The sequence below is a fragment of the Cyprinodon tularosa genome, unplaced genomic scaffold (genome assembly GCF_016077235.1).
Source record: "Cyprinodon tularosa strain WSP-4 unplaced genomic scaffold, ASM1607723v1 ctg17, whole genome shotgun sequence".
In the NCBI taxonomy this organism is placed as follows: domain Eukaryota; kingdom Metazoa; phylum Chordata; class Actinopteri; order Cyprinodontiformes; family Cyprinodontidae; genus Cyprinodon; species Cyprinodon tularosa.
Window position 1 is genome coordinate 30129 of NW_024038531.1, and position 17278 is coordinate 47406.

At 35.5% G+C, this 17278-nt stretch overlaps 1 protein-coding gene across 1 annotated transcript in view; it reads left to right on the forward strand.

Moving 5' to 3' along the window:
• The window catches only part of gfra4b (GDNF family receptor alpha 4b), a 61112-nt gene that overhangs the window by 28264 nt on the left and 15570 nt on the right, over window positions 1–17278 (forward strand). The window contains exons 2-3 of the mRNA XM_038281389.1: window positions 12155–12430; window positions 12610–12690. Of these exons, the coding sequence (XP_038137317.1) occupies window positions 12155–12430; window positions 12610–12690 (357 nt within the window). The remainder of the gene's footprint in view (window positions 1–12154; window positions 12431–12609; window positions 12691–17278) is intronic.

Sequence of the window (17278 nt, forward strand, 5' to 3'; positions counted from 1 at the left end):
ATTCCTTGACATTTGCATTAAACATGTCCAGAGTTGTGTTTTCTCTAGTACAGTAGCTGACAAACTGTTGGAACATTGGCAATGTATAACAGAGGAAGGGGTAATTTAAATCACCAGTTATTGCCACAAATGCCTTAGGCTGTTGTTTGTGGCTTTGCAGCAATGACACTGATTACATCACATGCAGTGTCGGCAACAGCAGAAGTTTGAAAGTAAACGGTTAGTAACAGAACACTCTGAGCAAATAAAACAGCCCAAAATAATCTGCTAGTTAAATTATCTTAATTAAAAACTCAGTTCTTCTAGATATTTTGGGAAATTAGTCCTTTGATCCTGGCAATGTTCTTTAGATGATAAAAGGCTGACTTAGTAACTGCCTTTATGTGCCTCTAAAGGTTCAGGTCTGAGTCCATCATGACACAGGCTGTGTGATAAGTTTCGATCTGACTTTCTTTTGTCCAGAAAATAATATTACCAGTTTTGTTTTTATTCAGTAGGAGAAACTCATATCACATCCATGTATTCTGTTCTATAAATCTAGCCAATTGTCTTAAAAAGGTTTTTCTAATGATACCTCAGTTAACAGTTTAATTTCGACAGTCAAAGGCAGCTGTGAAAAAATGGGTTTTTAACTATGAAATCTAACTTTAGAAATCAGGCTTTCAGCACTTTTACTGTCTTTTGGAAATTTGTTCCAGATGCATAGGAACTAAATGCTGCTTCTCCATGTTTGGTTCTAGTTCTGGGTGCAGAAAGTAGGCTTGAACCAGAAGACCTGAGCGGTCTGGGAGGTTGATCACTGACAACAAATCTGCTATGTATTGAGGTACCGATCCATTCATTGATCGATAGACCAACATATGGATTTTAAGATCTATTCTCTGAACTAGAGGGAGCCAGTGTAAGCACATAAAAAATAGATAGATATGCTCTACTTTCTTAAGCTTGGCATACACTGTACGATTTTTTGCACTTTTTGGGCTGCCTTCCCAATCTTGCGGGAATTTTTTTCGATCTGCCCGCCTTTCAGCCTAATCGTGCGTTGTGTTGTGTACAGGTGGTAACGAGGGGCGATCAGCCTCTCACGACCACCTCACAATCAGGAATCGTGGTCGGGAGAAAATCAAACTATTTGATTTTCAGTCGACCGTTGTGTGCAAATCGCTCAGTGTTAATGGTCTCCTGGACTCCGTTTCACGAAGCAGGTTTAACAAATTCAGATTAATATCCGCAAATCAATTGATCTAGCCTAAACTCTGAGTGTTAGGTTTCACAACGGCTGCTAATCAAGTAGTTCAAACAATTTTAACTAGGTCCACTCAGAGTTTAGCGCATGTGCAACAAGTGTGAAAACTTGTGAAAACTTGTGAAAACCATTTGATGAGTGAACATGACAACAGGCAACAGGAAGTGCCTAATTCACCCTACTGGAACTAGAGATTTTAATGCAGAAATGCAAAAAAAATAAAATAAAAAAGAAGAATGTGTTTAAAAGACAGGAAAACAGTGCTACAGCTACAAAGGACAGCTACCTCTCTGCTGTAGCCTGATAATGAAAACCTAATCAGACAAAAAGTCCAGGGAATATTTTTGTCATCATATGTGTTCTTTGGTTCCATAGTTATTACAAAAATATCCTAATACTTTAAATTGCACTGTGAGAACAGCATTAGAATGGTCAGCCCTAAACTAGATGAATCCACACTAAACAGATTCTTTTGAAATGTTTCAGATTTTTATGGACAATTCATGGGTTGTACAGAAGTCCCGTAATGAAACACCTCAAGGTGTCACTGTCATCTCCCACATATGCATTAGTATGCATCAAAGTCCCTCCAGTAGAGTGATTGAATCCATGGGATTGACACTGTCAACAGATTTACTTAGCTGCTCATTTTATGTGAAAACAGTCACTATAAAGTCTCCACTATCTCACTGATACTTGTTAACAGAAAAATATCTATATACCACCTGATATCAACTATATGTTTACCTATATTAATTTTTAAAATATAGGAAACGCTTGAAATTAAACTTTTAAAATAAAGTTGTGTTTGTTTGTTTTTTTGAATGCAAATAAAGAAATTTGTCTTATTTACAAAGTTTTCATACAAGATTTAAATGTAGGTTACGTGAATGTAAAGCATTGTTTTCTAATAATAATACGGATTAGAAAAACTTGTTTAGCTGCAGGTCTTGTTTTACGTTCTTTAACAAGGAAAACAATTGTTTACATCCATTTATTGGGAAATAATTTGCACACCTTTCATATTAAATTATTGGTTCTAAAATATTTGCAAAAGGATAAAAAGAGTGAATAACGGTTCAAGCTGTTGCATTAATCTTGCAGACTTTTCAATAAGTTTTTTATTGTTATGGTTTTTCTCATGCACTGGATTATCCTATACATTTTAACTAAAGTGACTTGCAGAGTTATACTTCATCTTCGGTTGCTGAATACCCCTGCAAACCATAACCATGAATTAGTCTGTTCTTATGGTTAATTCTAAGTGGTAGTAAAATTGCTGTGGCTAAAAACATTGCAAATATCTCATACAAAGTGTTTTCTCAAGTGGAGACAGAAATGTGAAACTGTTTTTCAGCTCTTGTTGTTGTTATATTTCTTTGTTTCTTTTAGCTAATGGACATAATATTAAGCTATTAACAAACTGTTTCACGAGTAGAGGCAAATTTGAATACATACATTTTTTTTGTGAAATTTCAAATTTAAGATTAGCACATGCCTAAACTTATAAACAACAATATTTGCTGTGTGATGTGTTTCTGCTGGTTGCAGCATAGGAACCAATGAAATATCCTCATTATGTGCTACAACTTTGGTTCTTTCATCTGGGTTTAATTCAATTGATCTCAAAGGTATTGCTAGAATAGCAACTTTAAAGAGGGGATAAAGCTTTACCAAGTTATAGATGTACTAAATTGGACTTGTGCATGTCCCTATGAGAAATACTGAATAAGTTAATTATGGGGATATAGATATGTGAGGCATATGATCAAAAGGGTCTCTAAAACTAACACAAATTACATCATTTTATAGTATCTTTGCATGTGCTGACTGAAGGATTATGTCTTAAGATCTCAAGACTATGTCTTTTGTTATCTAATATCCCTCTGTGAGCTTTCTTTCAAGCAGTATTACTGAGCTATTGCAGATGTTGGTTTCTTCCCTATGGGCTTGCATGGTTGAGTCTTTAGCTTCAGAGTCTATAATGATGGGCCACACTGACTAATTTTTCACATCCTGTGACCATAATGTAGGCTCTAAGTGAACAATAATCCCTCTTTTTTTATAAAAATAGTTCTGAGTCTTATGTTTAAATCTAGGAGTTACAGAGAAAATCAATGGCCCAAGTGTTTGTTCCAATCCAATGCAATTCTGCATTGTAAAAATAATACATGCAACATATTTGAACAGTGCACAGCTCATACAAAATCAGTAGTTTCTAACCAATATTGTACTTGATCCTCAAATTGTCATGATCGGATTAAGGAATCTTACCCACATGCAGAGAAACCACTCAGAGAATAGGGGGAAAGGTTTTTTCAGGTTTATTTGATGTAAGGTAAACAGAGGTTGGATCTGGAACTTAGTGAACTGGTGAACCTGAACTGGAAAGTGTTTGAGGGAGCTCTTGTCAATCCTTGAATCCAGTCTGTGTGGGATTATCCAGAGAAGAGGGAACTCGTTGGAGAGCGGACAGGTAGACTTACGTTGGACCCAGAGGAGTAATGGAGCGGACTGTCACTTGGATTTCCGATGGGAACTTGAACGGATCATGTGGAGGTTTCCCCTGCTCAGTGTAAACTCAGTAATTCCTTCTAGGGGGGGAGGTCCAGGTATCCAGTTTTTAAAGGAAGGCTTCCTGCTGAAGAGCAAAGACAAAAATAGTCATAAGACTCAGAGAAACAAAGCTAGGTTAGACTCTGCTAATCTCAGCTTGGGTAGAGTACCCAAAACTGGCAAACACTGTCGCCTCGAGGCAGTGACAGCCCACAGCTCAAATACTCCTCCAGTAATGAACCAACAAGCTGCAGTTGTTCAGGGAGGCCCAATGAGGACAGGGCACCACCTGGTGGTGGAGAGAGAAGAAACACAAAAACAACTAACACAAACTGGATTCCTAACACAAATAGATTTTTTTAGAGAGAGGTTACTCTGTTTTACTGTTAAATTCAACAAACGTAAGAGTTGAAATGTCACTGTATCGTAGTTAAGTGGAGGTTTTTGTGGACCCAAATGCAGAGATGAGGAGGCAGAGGTGAGTTTTGTAGATTTAGTAGAAAGTCAAGGAAACAGGGACAAAAATACAAAATACAAAACTGCTGAGAATGACAATAAGATAATATCAGGAACAAGTCATGTGGGGAGCCAGAGATTATGAAGCAAAAAAACAAAACAAAACAACAACAACAAAACAGCACTGAGTGACTGCATAGGTGGTGTATAAATGGATAACAGAACAAAGGATGGGCGAATGTGCTGAATATGGAGCAGGTGTGAGTAGAACTAACTAGAAGGAAGCCAAAGGGAAAAGAAAAAAGTACAAGGGGGCAACAGAGAGTAATTCAAGAACTAAACACTGCTTGAAATAAACTAAAAATACACATGAACTAAAAATAAACTTAAACAGAGGGTAGAACCCTGACACACCTTATGTGCAGTTCTAGACAGGCCAGCAGGAGCCAGTCCTTTATTTTGGTTTGACTTGGGCTCAGCAACTCTTGCTTTTACATTGTTATTGGTGACCTATTTTGTGTCGGACTGGAAGGATTTAAGCTGTAGCAGTACAGGGTGGATTCTCACCATTCACACCATTACATGTGGAAGCTCTGTGCATCCTAATTATGTGCAGTTTGAGAGAGTGACTGTTGATCCATATAGAAAAAATATCATATCACGATTTTTTTAAATATAAAATACATGAGCACAAAAGGGTTATGCTTGGTGGACATCTTTAACACATTACTGTCCCTGGCATCTGTTCTTATCTGTTTGAAGTCCACCTCTGTTGTTGCTACCCCCAAGTGCTCCACAGGCCGGAATGACTACCGACCTTTAGCCTTTATGTCTCTAGTTAGGAAGTGCTTTAAGAGGATAATCATTATCCACACCACCGTGGACCCACATCCGTATATGCCTACTCGGGTAACTAATACACTGCTGATGCCATTTCATCTGTGGTACACACCAGAGGTGGGATCAGGTCATGTTTTACAAGTCACAGGTAAGTCTCAAGTCTTTGACATCAAGGTTGAGTTGTAAAAATTTTGCAGGGGAAATTCAGTAAGTTGACTGGAATATTACTGTTCGCATCAAGCTCTTCTAATGCGATACTTCAAAATCCACAAAAAAAGTGGATAGAAACAATAGTACTGGGATTATGTTTGATCAGAGGATATATTGATTCTGAATCATTCCTCACACTTCTGCTATAGTGTCAGCCTGATCCTGACAGAATTTGCTCCAGGTCCTGATTTTCTTTTTTTTGTGACGTAAAGAATTTATTAAGACATTTTTGAGTTAGAAAATCTCCTTAAGGCAAACCTTCACTGGTAAAATGTTGACTATCAGAGATTAAACCAAACACTTATTTTTCTAAAGGTTAAAGCAAAGAAGCAAGCTATTAATAGTCAAGTCATACTTCCAAGAGACCAAACAAGCTATTATGCTAGTTTACCTTCACAAGTATCAATCTGCTTTGCAGCATTGACTCTTTGGATCGAAATGGCAGAGATCCTTACCTGAAGCAGCAGAGAAAGTCATGAATACTAACAAAGGTCTTTGTCACATTTGCAAATAATCTTTTGTTTTAGATACTTTCTTTTCAGACATGTTTTGCTTTTGTGAATCAGTTTGCATGTTTCTTAGTTTTTGCCATATGGGTTAGTGAAATTTCAAATACAAACAATACGGTTATGTGATAGGGGTGAAAAGCTCAGCATAACTAATGTTTATTTACTGTATGTTTAAATTATGACATTCGCCAGAAATTGTAAAAAATTATGTAAACATTTTATCCATACAGTACATAAGCATTTAAACCATTTAAAGCAACATAAAGGTTAATCAATTATAAATACAGTTTATATAAACAAAAATATGTATGTAAATTAACAGTCAATATTTATTTACAGACCGTGTAGAAAAACTGTGATAAAAAAAAAAAAAAAAACTCAGTAAAGTTAACCAATAAAATATTTACTACTAGCATAAAAGTTGCAATAAAGAGTTGGAATTCAAGTCTGAAACACACTTACTTTATTTTAAAATCAAGAGGAGAGGTTTTATGGAATAGTAAATAAACAACTTTTTTTTTATTGCACTTATTCACTTTTCTATATATAAAAGACTGGTGTTTTATGCTGAAAGTAGTGGTGGGATGTGAATATAGATTTTAATCAAGTTAATTGGGACTGTAATTAATTAATTGCATTAATCACATTTAAATCTAAAACCATATCCACAAAATAAACCAACCTTTGAATTTAATATTTTTGCTTCTCAGTTATTGAATGAACAATCATACGAGCACAGCAACAAATATATATCTTGTTTGTAATTGATTATTTAGGTTATCCAAACATCAAATTGGTTAAGAGTTATAATAATTTAGCTTTATTTAGAAACCCCTGATATTTATGCTACTTCTTTGTAAAAGCACTTTAAATTAAGTTTTGACATGAATATGAACATTAATTATGGCACAGTTGTTTCAGCTAAATATGGTTAAATATATATATGGCAACAAGGCATAAAATATTGCCTGTAAGAGTATTACATTTTCTTTAAACTTCTGACAGAGCTATAACAGTAAAAAAATTTTTTGCCTAATAATTGCATTTTAATTTGCATCATTAAGTCAACTAAAACATTTGCCACTGAGGCTTCTTGTTTCTCGTTAAGCCAATTACTTAAGCAAACAATCCGTGCTCATGTTCCTAGCTCCTTCCTAACTGCATAAACTGTTCAGATATTAAGTGCTTATTATGGCAACTGCGAACACACTTCCACAGTGCCTTAGGTATCCATAATGCTTTGAGAAACTTGGATCAAGCCATGTTTTTAAAAACCTCCTCAATACACATGAGATGGATTAAATACAGATGATCGATGCTAACTTTAAAAAGCAGCAGCCCACACCTTCATTGTTCAAAAATGACGGGGAGAAAGTCAGCTTTAAACCAAACAGCCAAACTAAGCCTGCTTTGCTGGCAAACATGCATATAAATGGGTCATGCCCACTATTTTCCCTTTTTTCGTAGCATCGAAATTTAGAGCAAACCCATCAAGCAATGCTAGCCAACATCAGTTAACCATCAGTTCAATCAGCAAAAAATTTATAATGTATACAAAATCCCCCCTCCATCAATTTTGTGAGTTTAAAGCCAGAGGGTAGAAACAATAACAACAAAATCATGTGGCATATTTTAACGTTCTCTATCAGATTCTATGTCAGATTTAGATTGGACCTGATTATATAATCAGTTCCAAAATTTAGATCTAAAGTATGTCAGTAAAATTGGGAGGTAAGAAATATTTGGATATAAATACAGTCTACATTCTTTATTTGCATTTAAGCGGCTTTTTCAAGGTTTTTTTTCTAGTAATTGATCTTTTTGTCTTATACAAAAATATAAAACAAAACTTTTTTGCTGTTTTGATTGGAAGCAACTACTGTTGAGGAAGTATTAAAATATACTTAAAAGCTGTATAACATTGAACTAATCTCCTGAAAGTGCCATGCTTTTCTTTTCAAACACCTTGAAGTTTAATTAGTGGGATCTATGGGTCTTCTGTTTGTTTGATGTTTATATTAAGAATAGAGCTGAGGTTGTTAGATCTAAAGTTCATAGTTATATTTTCCTTGCTCAACCCGCTTTACTTTGATGTCTAAAGTGCTTATTTAATGCCGTGAAAAAGGTAATATTTTCTTATGCAGAGAACAGCAGAATACGTCTTTGAAAATTAAATCACATGCTGTTAATAAGATTTATGCATATCAAAAGGAAAATGTACTTGAAGCAATCATGAATTGAACTTAAACCATAAACTTTTTCTTATTTGACTTTTACAACCCAAAAGTTTAGCATTATATTGCAGGTTTAGTGGGACAACCCAACACACAAAAAAAGAAAAATTGTGCAGTGGGAGAAAAATGAAACTTAGTTTTAATGTGGCATACTTTTTTTTTCTAATTAACTGTAATATGTCCAAGAACATAAACACACCTAATCCTAAAAGACTAAGTTAACTATAATACTTTAATAAACTACAATAAATTTAGTTTAAATAAAAATAACTTACAAGTATTCCTGAACATATATGTTAAAGGTGCACATTTAATTCTTAAAAATCTCATTTTTGATAAACCCTTAAGCCATGAAAACACCAAACACGATTTGCTTCTGACCCGACAGAGTCTTACAAGGTCATAACACTTGATGCTCAGATGGTTTTCTGCAAGGGGGCTTACATAGCTCAGAATGAGATGAACTTCTGCTCTGTTTTAGTCGTACTACGCAGCAGCTAAGTAGCAGTTTCATGGGTATGACAGGAAAAGAGTAAAGTAAAACACTATCAATTTTGGGAAATTACTAAATAAAACAGTTTAAAAAATGAATTAAATATTTCAAAAAGCAAAATATCTTACCTATACCTTACTATCCTCTTTATATATATAAAAAAAGAGAAAAACTTCTAACTTCATAGATCACTCTTTGAGAATCACCACTTACTGCTGCACTCAGTACCTTTATATCTACAGATTTTATTACTGTGTTTTCCTTTTGTTTAAATGTATTTCATACTGTATTTTGTATAAATTGAAATAATCTGGATTGAAAACGTGGATTAAAGGCCGGTCATGACTTTGTAGCCGTGCCAGCAATTATTATTATTTTTTTTTTTAATTTGGGATCTTGTCTCAATTTAAGGGCCTAGATACATGCCCCACAAATGTTAAAGAAACTGTTAAAGGAGCCTCTCTTTACGAACTGCAGTCCGTGTGACATGGAAAAAAAGCATCTGATAAAATCAATAACAATAATGGTCATTGCAAAAGAGATACAAGTTTAAATGTTGATATATAGAAAAAAATATATGTCACTGCATTGTGTAGGCTATGAAAACATCATGAGAGAATGCATAAAGATGCAGTACTCGCTCTAAAGCATTGTTTAACTGCTCTCCACCATGTTGAAATGTCCAAGTTTACTTGTTCTTGGGAACTTTGGTATCATAATATTTTTCCAGTTTTCAGGTAGAAATGACAACATGAGCGGGTGTTTTGATTTTTGGCATTTACCAAAATTACGAGACCCCAAGAAGGTAGCATTAGTCAAAATTTTGGGTAAAATTTACTGCTCGGCAGAGGTCTGCGCTCTCTAAGTGCTTTTCTAGTTTTATCCTTTATTAACGCTAAAGTCAGAGACATATGTGGGGACAGCTTTTGCCAGGCTCAGGTCATTAAAGATGTTTGGTCACCTTATTATGGGCGCTCATTTAATTGCTAAAACTCACCAGATTAGTGCACAGACTACAGCCCAAGAACTCAGTTCCCTGTGTCTGATGTAGGTGATCACCCATGTAGCCAGTGTGCTGCAGCTCTTGCTGTTCATATCGAATCTGGTCTTTTTACATGTCTGTGTCAGTTTAGGGGAAAAGCCATGTGTTTGCAGATTTGTATGTACTATTCCATTTCCAGATGATGGACTGAACAGTGTTCTATGAGCTGATCCAATTTTGGAGATATTAATTTTTAATTTAACCCTGTTTCTCCAAAACTTTGTCCATGATCCGCCAGTTGTGTTGCTTGTGCTGACAATCTTCCTTTGTGGCTTTTAATGTAATCTCTATCTCTGTTTTCCCTTTTAGTTTTAGTTAATGTAGAATAAATTCCATGTAATAAAAATCATAAACATTTGCACATGATGAGATAATGACATAATTAGTAAATGACAAACAAACAAGAAACCGAACCTTTCAAATAAACCTACACTTTAAACATAAAGGCATTTTATGTTTTACAAAGTTTTGTTAGAGCTTGTTTAATTAGGAGCAGACCAATTGGTTTTACCAAGAGACTTTAATCATTCAGTTATTACAAACAAGCAGATTGTTTTCCATATTTTCAAGGATCATGTAATGGATAGCACATGTAAATGTGTTTACCTTAGACATTTTGTCAGTGTTGCATCATAATAACAGATGCAGAACGTTATTATGTTTCAGTTTTCTACAAACTATTAAAATCAACTACATACATTCTTCTGTCTTTCGATTATAGTAAATACAACATTAATTGATATTTGATTTTTGTATTCATCTATATTAATTTGCTTTCAAGAATATGCTGCAGTTGTTAGTGACAGACAGGATGGATTAACTGCAAAGAAATTTTAGCTTCAAGTCATAAAATTTCTCTTTTGATGTAAATTAAAAAGAGAAATCATATTTCTCCTATCTTAGCTTCCCTTTTTTGGCTTCCCATTAAATTCCATGTATAAAGCACTAAATAACCAAACTATGTCTAAGAGATATGATTGTTCCTTATGTTCCTAACAGAGCATTTTACTCACAATCTGCAGGTTTACAAGTATTTCGAAGAATCTCAAAGCAGAATAGGAGGCAGATATTTTAGTTGTCAGGCTCGTCTTCTTTGGAACCAATGAACTGTTTTAGTCTGTGAGGCAGACACTCTGTCTACTTTTAAGGGTAGGCTTAAAATTTTCATTTTTGATAAAGGTTATAGTTAAAGTGGCTCAGGTTATCCTGAGCTATCTCTATTGTTATACTGCATGAGGCTTAGGCTGCTGCAGGACATAGAAACCACTTTACATCATTTTGCTTCTTTCTGTTATTATCATCCAATTTGCAGTATTTTGATATATCAACCCCTAACTATATGTGCTTTCTTTAATCTTTTTGACATTGTTTAAAAGGAGATTATGCATATATTATTCCATCCATCCATTTTCTTACACGCTTATCCCAATTGGGATCGCGAGGGATGCTGGTGCCTATCTCCAGCTGTCTACGGGCGAGAGGCGGGGTACACCCTGGACAGGTCACCAGTCCATCGCAGGAACTGGAAGTTATAGTTAATCAATATGTCATTCCAATCAAGAAGTTAAATGTTTATAACTGACAATTTGCTCAATTACCAGGTGTTATTAACTGCTTATGTTTGTAGCTGGTGGTTTTGGACCAAATGTTAAAATCCAAGATGTCTTAACCACCAGTAAATGTCAATAACTTGGTGTATAATTTAAGGAGATTTATTATTCACTAACCACAAGAAAATGTTTTTCCCGGTTTTAAGTTGCTACTCAAAAGAAGCAGGCTCTTCTCTTTTTAGACAACTGGTCACTTGTGTGTAAATCATCACAGACTACCACAATTAAAAGAAAAGGGTTACTTTATTAAACATATAATCCCTACCACCATATTATTGTTTAATAAAGTATTCAAACCACACAAGCTACTGCAATAAACACAGAAAATAAATGAAAGAATCAGTAAACGTAAAAGAGCTCAAATGAGTTCTTCAGGTAGAGACTTTGATCATGTTCAGTTAATTTGCTCCTCTGATGTGATCCACTGTGGGGATGTCCTTCAGATTAGCAGCAGAAATGATAAAGAGCAGACAGATGTGTTACTAGCTGCATTAGAAACTGGCAGAAAAACAATTACCACTCATTAAAGCTGAGAAAGTAGACATATTTGTCTCTTTTTCTGTTTCTAATTTGTTGAACTGTGGACTCTGAGTCTGTAATTATAAAGTATTTCATATCGTTGACTGAAGCTTTATACATTTGTCAGAGTTAATATAGTTTATGTAAATCTAATTGTATAGCCACTTATTCTCTGTTTATAATTTCCTCCACTTGTTTTAGAATTAAGCATCACATGTGAGATAGAGATACATAGAGATAGGATTTTTTTGTTTTTCACTCCAAAGACTAATTTTCAGAATAAGCGTCTGACTTATTTACAAATTGCTTAGCATCTCCATTAAATGGTTAATATTTGATCTCTTAAAATGCTAAAATGCTTAATTTTGTTGTTTTACTTTGGATGTCTATTATCCTAATTTACGTGCTTTCTTCTGTGGTCTCATTCCCTTCCTTACAGCCCTGTCAGATGTTATACTGGCTGGCACAGACTGCTTGGTGGCTGGAGACTCGTGCTCCAGTGATGAGACATGTAGTCCGCGCCTACGCACTCTGCGGCAGTGTGTGGCCGGCGACGGCAGCATGAAGCTTGGCCCCAGTGCCAAAAGCCAATGTGCCAACGCAGTGTCTGCCCTCCTGTCCAGTCCCTTACGTGGCTGCCAGTGCAAACGAGGAATGAAGAAGGAAAAAAACTGTCTCAGCATCTACTGGAGTCTTCATCAGTCCATCATTCATGGTCTGTATTTAATGTAGAAAGCATGTTTTGATAAATCACAAACACAGCAACAGACTAAGTTAGATGTATTATTTCATCCCTTTGTGTCTATAAGTGACAAAAATAAAATACTGATTTATTTTCTGCGTTTTTGGTTTTATCTTCTAATCTTTCATTTAGGCCATCTGTTATATTTTCAGGACTGAACCTCGTGGAGAGTTATCCCTATGAGACGGTGTACAGGGATTATGATTATGTCCGCTTGGCTTCGATTACAGCAGGTTTGCTGACATCCTCATTACAGTTCCCCCTGTTGTTTATACCATTTCATCCTTCAAAGTCATTTTGTTCTGGAAATAAGTCACATAATCCACTGACCTCCCTGGAAACATGCCTAATACAAATAAAACTATTTCATGGCAATCCTACATAACATAAATATTCATCTGACTAATTTCAAACAATCGAACTTATTTGTTTATGTTGTGGGTATTTTTGGATACACATATCCTTTACATTCATAGTTTTAAATAAAACAGAATAATCACTGTGTGTTACAGCATGCTAATGGGGAATTTTCTTTAAGTAACCAACATTTAGTCATATCATGCCGTAATCTAAATCTTTTTAGAATAGGACTTTTTAAACAATAAATCCATACAGAAAAATAAATTAAACTGTTAAAATTGGACAATTGCTTTCTGTTAGAGATGAAGACTATGGATTGGTGAAGCTGTTTGCATTTATTTTTGTTTATGATATTCACTCTGCTTTTCTTGCAGATACATGTTCCTGTACTTTTACAGCTTTACATGATTGTCTTGTTACCCTGCTGTTCTCTCAATCTGAAGAATAGCTACGATAAATACATGCTAGACAAAAATGATCTCTTCCAAAAGACCACCTCCAATTTTGTGATGCATTTTGTGGTAAAGCCAGAGATTTATAAACTGAGGCGATGTACCCTAATTTTTTTTAGTGAGTTTTAGTGAGGAGGTGGGCAGCAACACCCTTGCTCAACTACAGCAGGGTTTCTGCGGGTCATTAAAACTCATTAATGTTATGGTTCTTATTTGTTGACTCTGAGTTTTCTGTTATCAGTTGTTTTGTTATTTTCCATTATCTTCAAGCATTCTTTAGTTACTCTCTGTTGCCCCCTTGTGATTGTTTTCTTTTCCCTTGGATTCCCTCTTGCCAGTTCCACCCACACCTGCTCCCCATTCAGCTCGTTAGTCCATCCTTTTGTTTGGTTGTCCTTAAATACTCCACCTCTGCAGTCTCTCAGTGCTGGTTCCTTCTTGTTGCTGTGTTGTCTACTCTGCTCGTCTCTCCCTGGCTCCTCAGACTCGTCTTTACCCTGATGTCTCCATGATTTTGGTTTGTTTTATATTTTGAGTTGGATTTCTGGATTTCTGCCTCTGCTGCTTTTTGGTCAACAATTAAACCTCTCAAAACTCATCCCTGCTTCACTTGTCTCTGCATCTGGGTCCTCAAGCAACCTCACCACCCATTGTTGACAATTAAATGTCATTAAATTATTATTTTTTAAATTAAGTTCTTAATTGGCATTAAAATTCACCAAATGTGTTTATTGTGGCATTCTAAATGCTTTCCCAAAAAGAAATAGTTTATAAAAACAATTTCGTCAAACATATCATATCACGATATATTTGTGGGGAACTTCTTCCGGTTGATCGCAAAGCCGTATGTTCGGAAAAAGCTAGAGATTTGGGGAAAAAGGCCCATTTCAACTAAAGCGTACCTGTTGTTGGCATTAAAATTATTTATAAGAGCATTAAAAGATTAGATTAGATGAGCTTTATTGATCTCACAGCGGAGAAATTCACTGGTCACATATTGACATAGTAATTAAAGAAGGTGCAAACAAGGAGGAAAAGGTGCATTAAGAATAAACAAGCAAGCACTGTATATACAGTATATCAAAATTAAAGCATTAAGTGAGAGTTATTCATTCCTGTATATACCCTGTATAGTTATCTGACCCAATTTTTATGTAGATCTGTGGGAAAAAAATAAAGATAAAGATACTAAAGATAAATGGATGAGACTGGATGAGATTTTTAAGATTCTATTAGGTAATTAGTCCTTTCAAAGTTTATTGCCCACAGTGTCTAAGTTTCACCATATATAGTTTAGAGCCAATAACTCAACTAAGAATTCTATGTGCTTGTTTGCAGAAAGCATCAGAGTTCACTTGGATTGAGGTTGTGTTGTTGTGTTGCGTTCCAGGGTCCCAAAGCCTTTACCAGTCATAAAATCCTGCTTATAAAATGGGCTGCTGTATTTTTAACCAAGTAGCACTTGAAGTCTTTATTATCTCACTGATAGCTTGCAAATGGTCAGACTTCAGTCATGTAAATCAGCAGCTATCAGTTTTTCAATGGGTTTTCCTAAAGGATCAACCTTAGAGCTATTGCCTTTCTTACTTAATGTGAGTTATCTTCCATCTGTTCAGATGGCAACAGTGAGGGTGGAGGTCGGTGTTGGTCCTGTAAACTGACTGTCATGGGTTTGAATTTCAGCTCCTTTGTCTCAAGGCTACAACACACCGAATCTGATTTTGCATCAGATCCGACAGAAAGCTCAGTTGATCAATCTCCTCGAAAAAAAAAACAATAAAATAACCTTAGAAGGAGAAAAAAATAGCAAAATAGTAATCACAAAAAACAAAATAACAAGGGGCAGAAAGAGCAGGTACAGTAATTAAGCGCAGCGTATCTTTCTCACCTCTTTATGAAAAAAACTAAAAAGTGATAAACCTCCCAGAGCTCTCTCTGAGAATCATCTCTCACTGCCTCAGTTAGAATATAAACCATCCCACTGCATATATTGCCGTGTTTTTCTTTTCTTTAGACGTTGATCTTGTTATGTTTTTAATATAGGCAAAGAAACATTCTCTATCTGTTCTGGTTTGAGATGCTGCACAGACTTGCTTTGCTTTATAGGTGTGCCAGTGTTTAAAAAAACAAAAAAAAACAAAAACTTTTCATAATCTGTCTAAGTCAAATGTGGAAAATTGTTTGAATTTGTGTATAGCACAGATGCAGAAGTGAAAAAAGTCTTCTCAGATCTGCCCACTCTGCCTAGTTGGAGCGTATTCGCGGTCAGTGTGACATGGAAAAAAGCGGTGTGTTCAGGCCTTCAGTCTTACCTAGAGGTTCCACTGAAGGTGTCGTTCCTCAGGGCTGTCACAGTGGATCACTGCAATTGTAGTCCAAGTGAGGCATCTCTGAAGCACCGGCTTGGTGGCCACTCTTCTAAAATAGCTGGCTTTTCAGTTTCAGCTTCTTGTTGCTTCAGTTCCACTTGGAGCAAAGAGGATTGTTCAGCCAGGAAGTCGGTTGATGAAAAGCAAAGCAGATCTGGTCGAGTTTACAAAAAGATTACATGTGCAGACTTTGGATCGCATTTCCAGGACTTTGATTTGATAAAAAAATATTTTCAAATATCAAAATGTTTAAATTGATGTACTTGAATGACAGGTGTGATGAATATGACCATTAAATCAAACTGGAAAAATGTTTTCTGACTCACTCATGATGTAATAAAAAAACCTATATAATATATACTGTATATATCCCAAGCACCTTTTTCTTCCTTTTAAACCTTCTTCTTCTCCTTGGACTTTTCGAGCTGTTGTATTGAGTAAATTTCTTCTCTGTGACATAAAGTCAATCAATCAATCAATGATGATTAGTGTAATAGCAGGAACAGATAGAACTGGTAAAATAAACACCTTACTGGTTTATTGTTTGATTCAAAGCCTATAAGCACACTACTATAGCAGGCTGATGCAAACGTGATCAGAGTGCAACCTTATAGAGATGCTCCAGCATGAAAAAGCTCTCAGTGGAGGATGGTGTCTGTTAAAAGCCACACTGCAGTTGAACAGCGCTACATCTGAACAGTTTCCCCCATGAGGGGAACCCATGGGTCAGTTGTGTCCTTGGGCAAGTCTCTTCAGCTGCATTGCCTACTAATGGTGGTCAGAGGGTGTGGTATCACTTGTGTAACGCAGCCTCACTTCTGCCAGTCAACCCTGGTGCAGCTTGCCACCATCAGTGTGCGCTTGAATAGATGAATGACTTAATGGAGTATAAAGGGCTTTGATGTCATTTGACTTGAAAGGGTGCTATATAGGTAGAGGCCCTTTTTTATTTATCTAATATATGTTGTTTGACAAGGTGTTATTCACAGTAGTAAGATGTTTTCCAAGTGGCTGAAAAGCTTACCAAAAGGTAAGTGTGATGAGTCTTTTCAAAAGTAAGAATAAAAGAATGAAAAATGGTGTAATAAGGAAAAAAAGCTACAATATTTGGTTAAATCAAATTTGGGATTAATTCTCCCATTTAAACGTTTGCAAATATATTGACAATACATTATTTCCAATCCCTTGTCCACATTCCTCCAGTTAGACGTTGTAAATATTGTGATGATTTCAAATAAAATGGGATAAAAAAGCTTCTTTGCCGTTTTTGCCATTCTAGTCAACCAACGTGGTTAGCTTCTGTCTTTTGTGATATACATTTGGAGAAATTAAATTTAGAGTTTTGTGATAACTATGTCATCTTTCACTTTTCTTGATGATTGATGAATGTCTTAACTATGCCATGTTATATAAATAATGTTGAACTTTCTTTGCATTTCTTCTAATACCTTTGTAGAAGACATGTTAGTTCCCTTTCAGCTTCTCTGCAAACTATGGCTTTAGTAATTAAAAATGCAAGTATTGTGAAATGATGAGGAAAATCTGTAAGAATGGTGAACTTTATTTTAGATTAATGTTAGTTATGGGCTCAAAAAGGAAGGAATTGTGTTAAAAGTTATTAAAAGTTACTTCACTAAAGT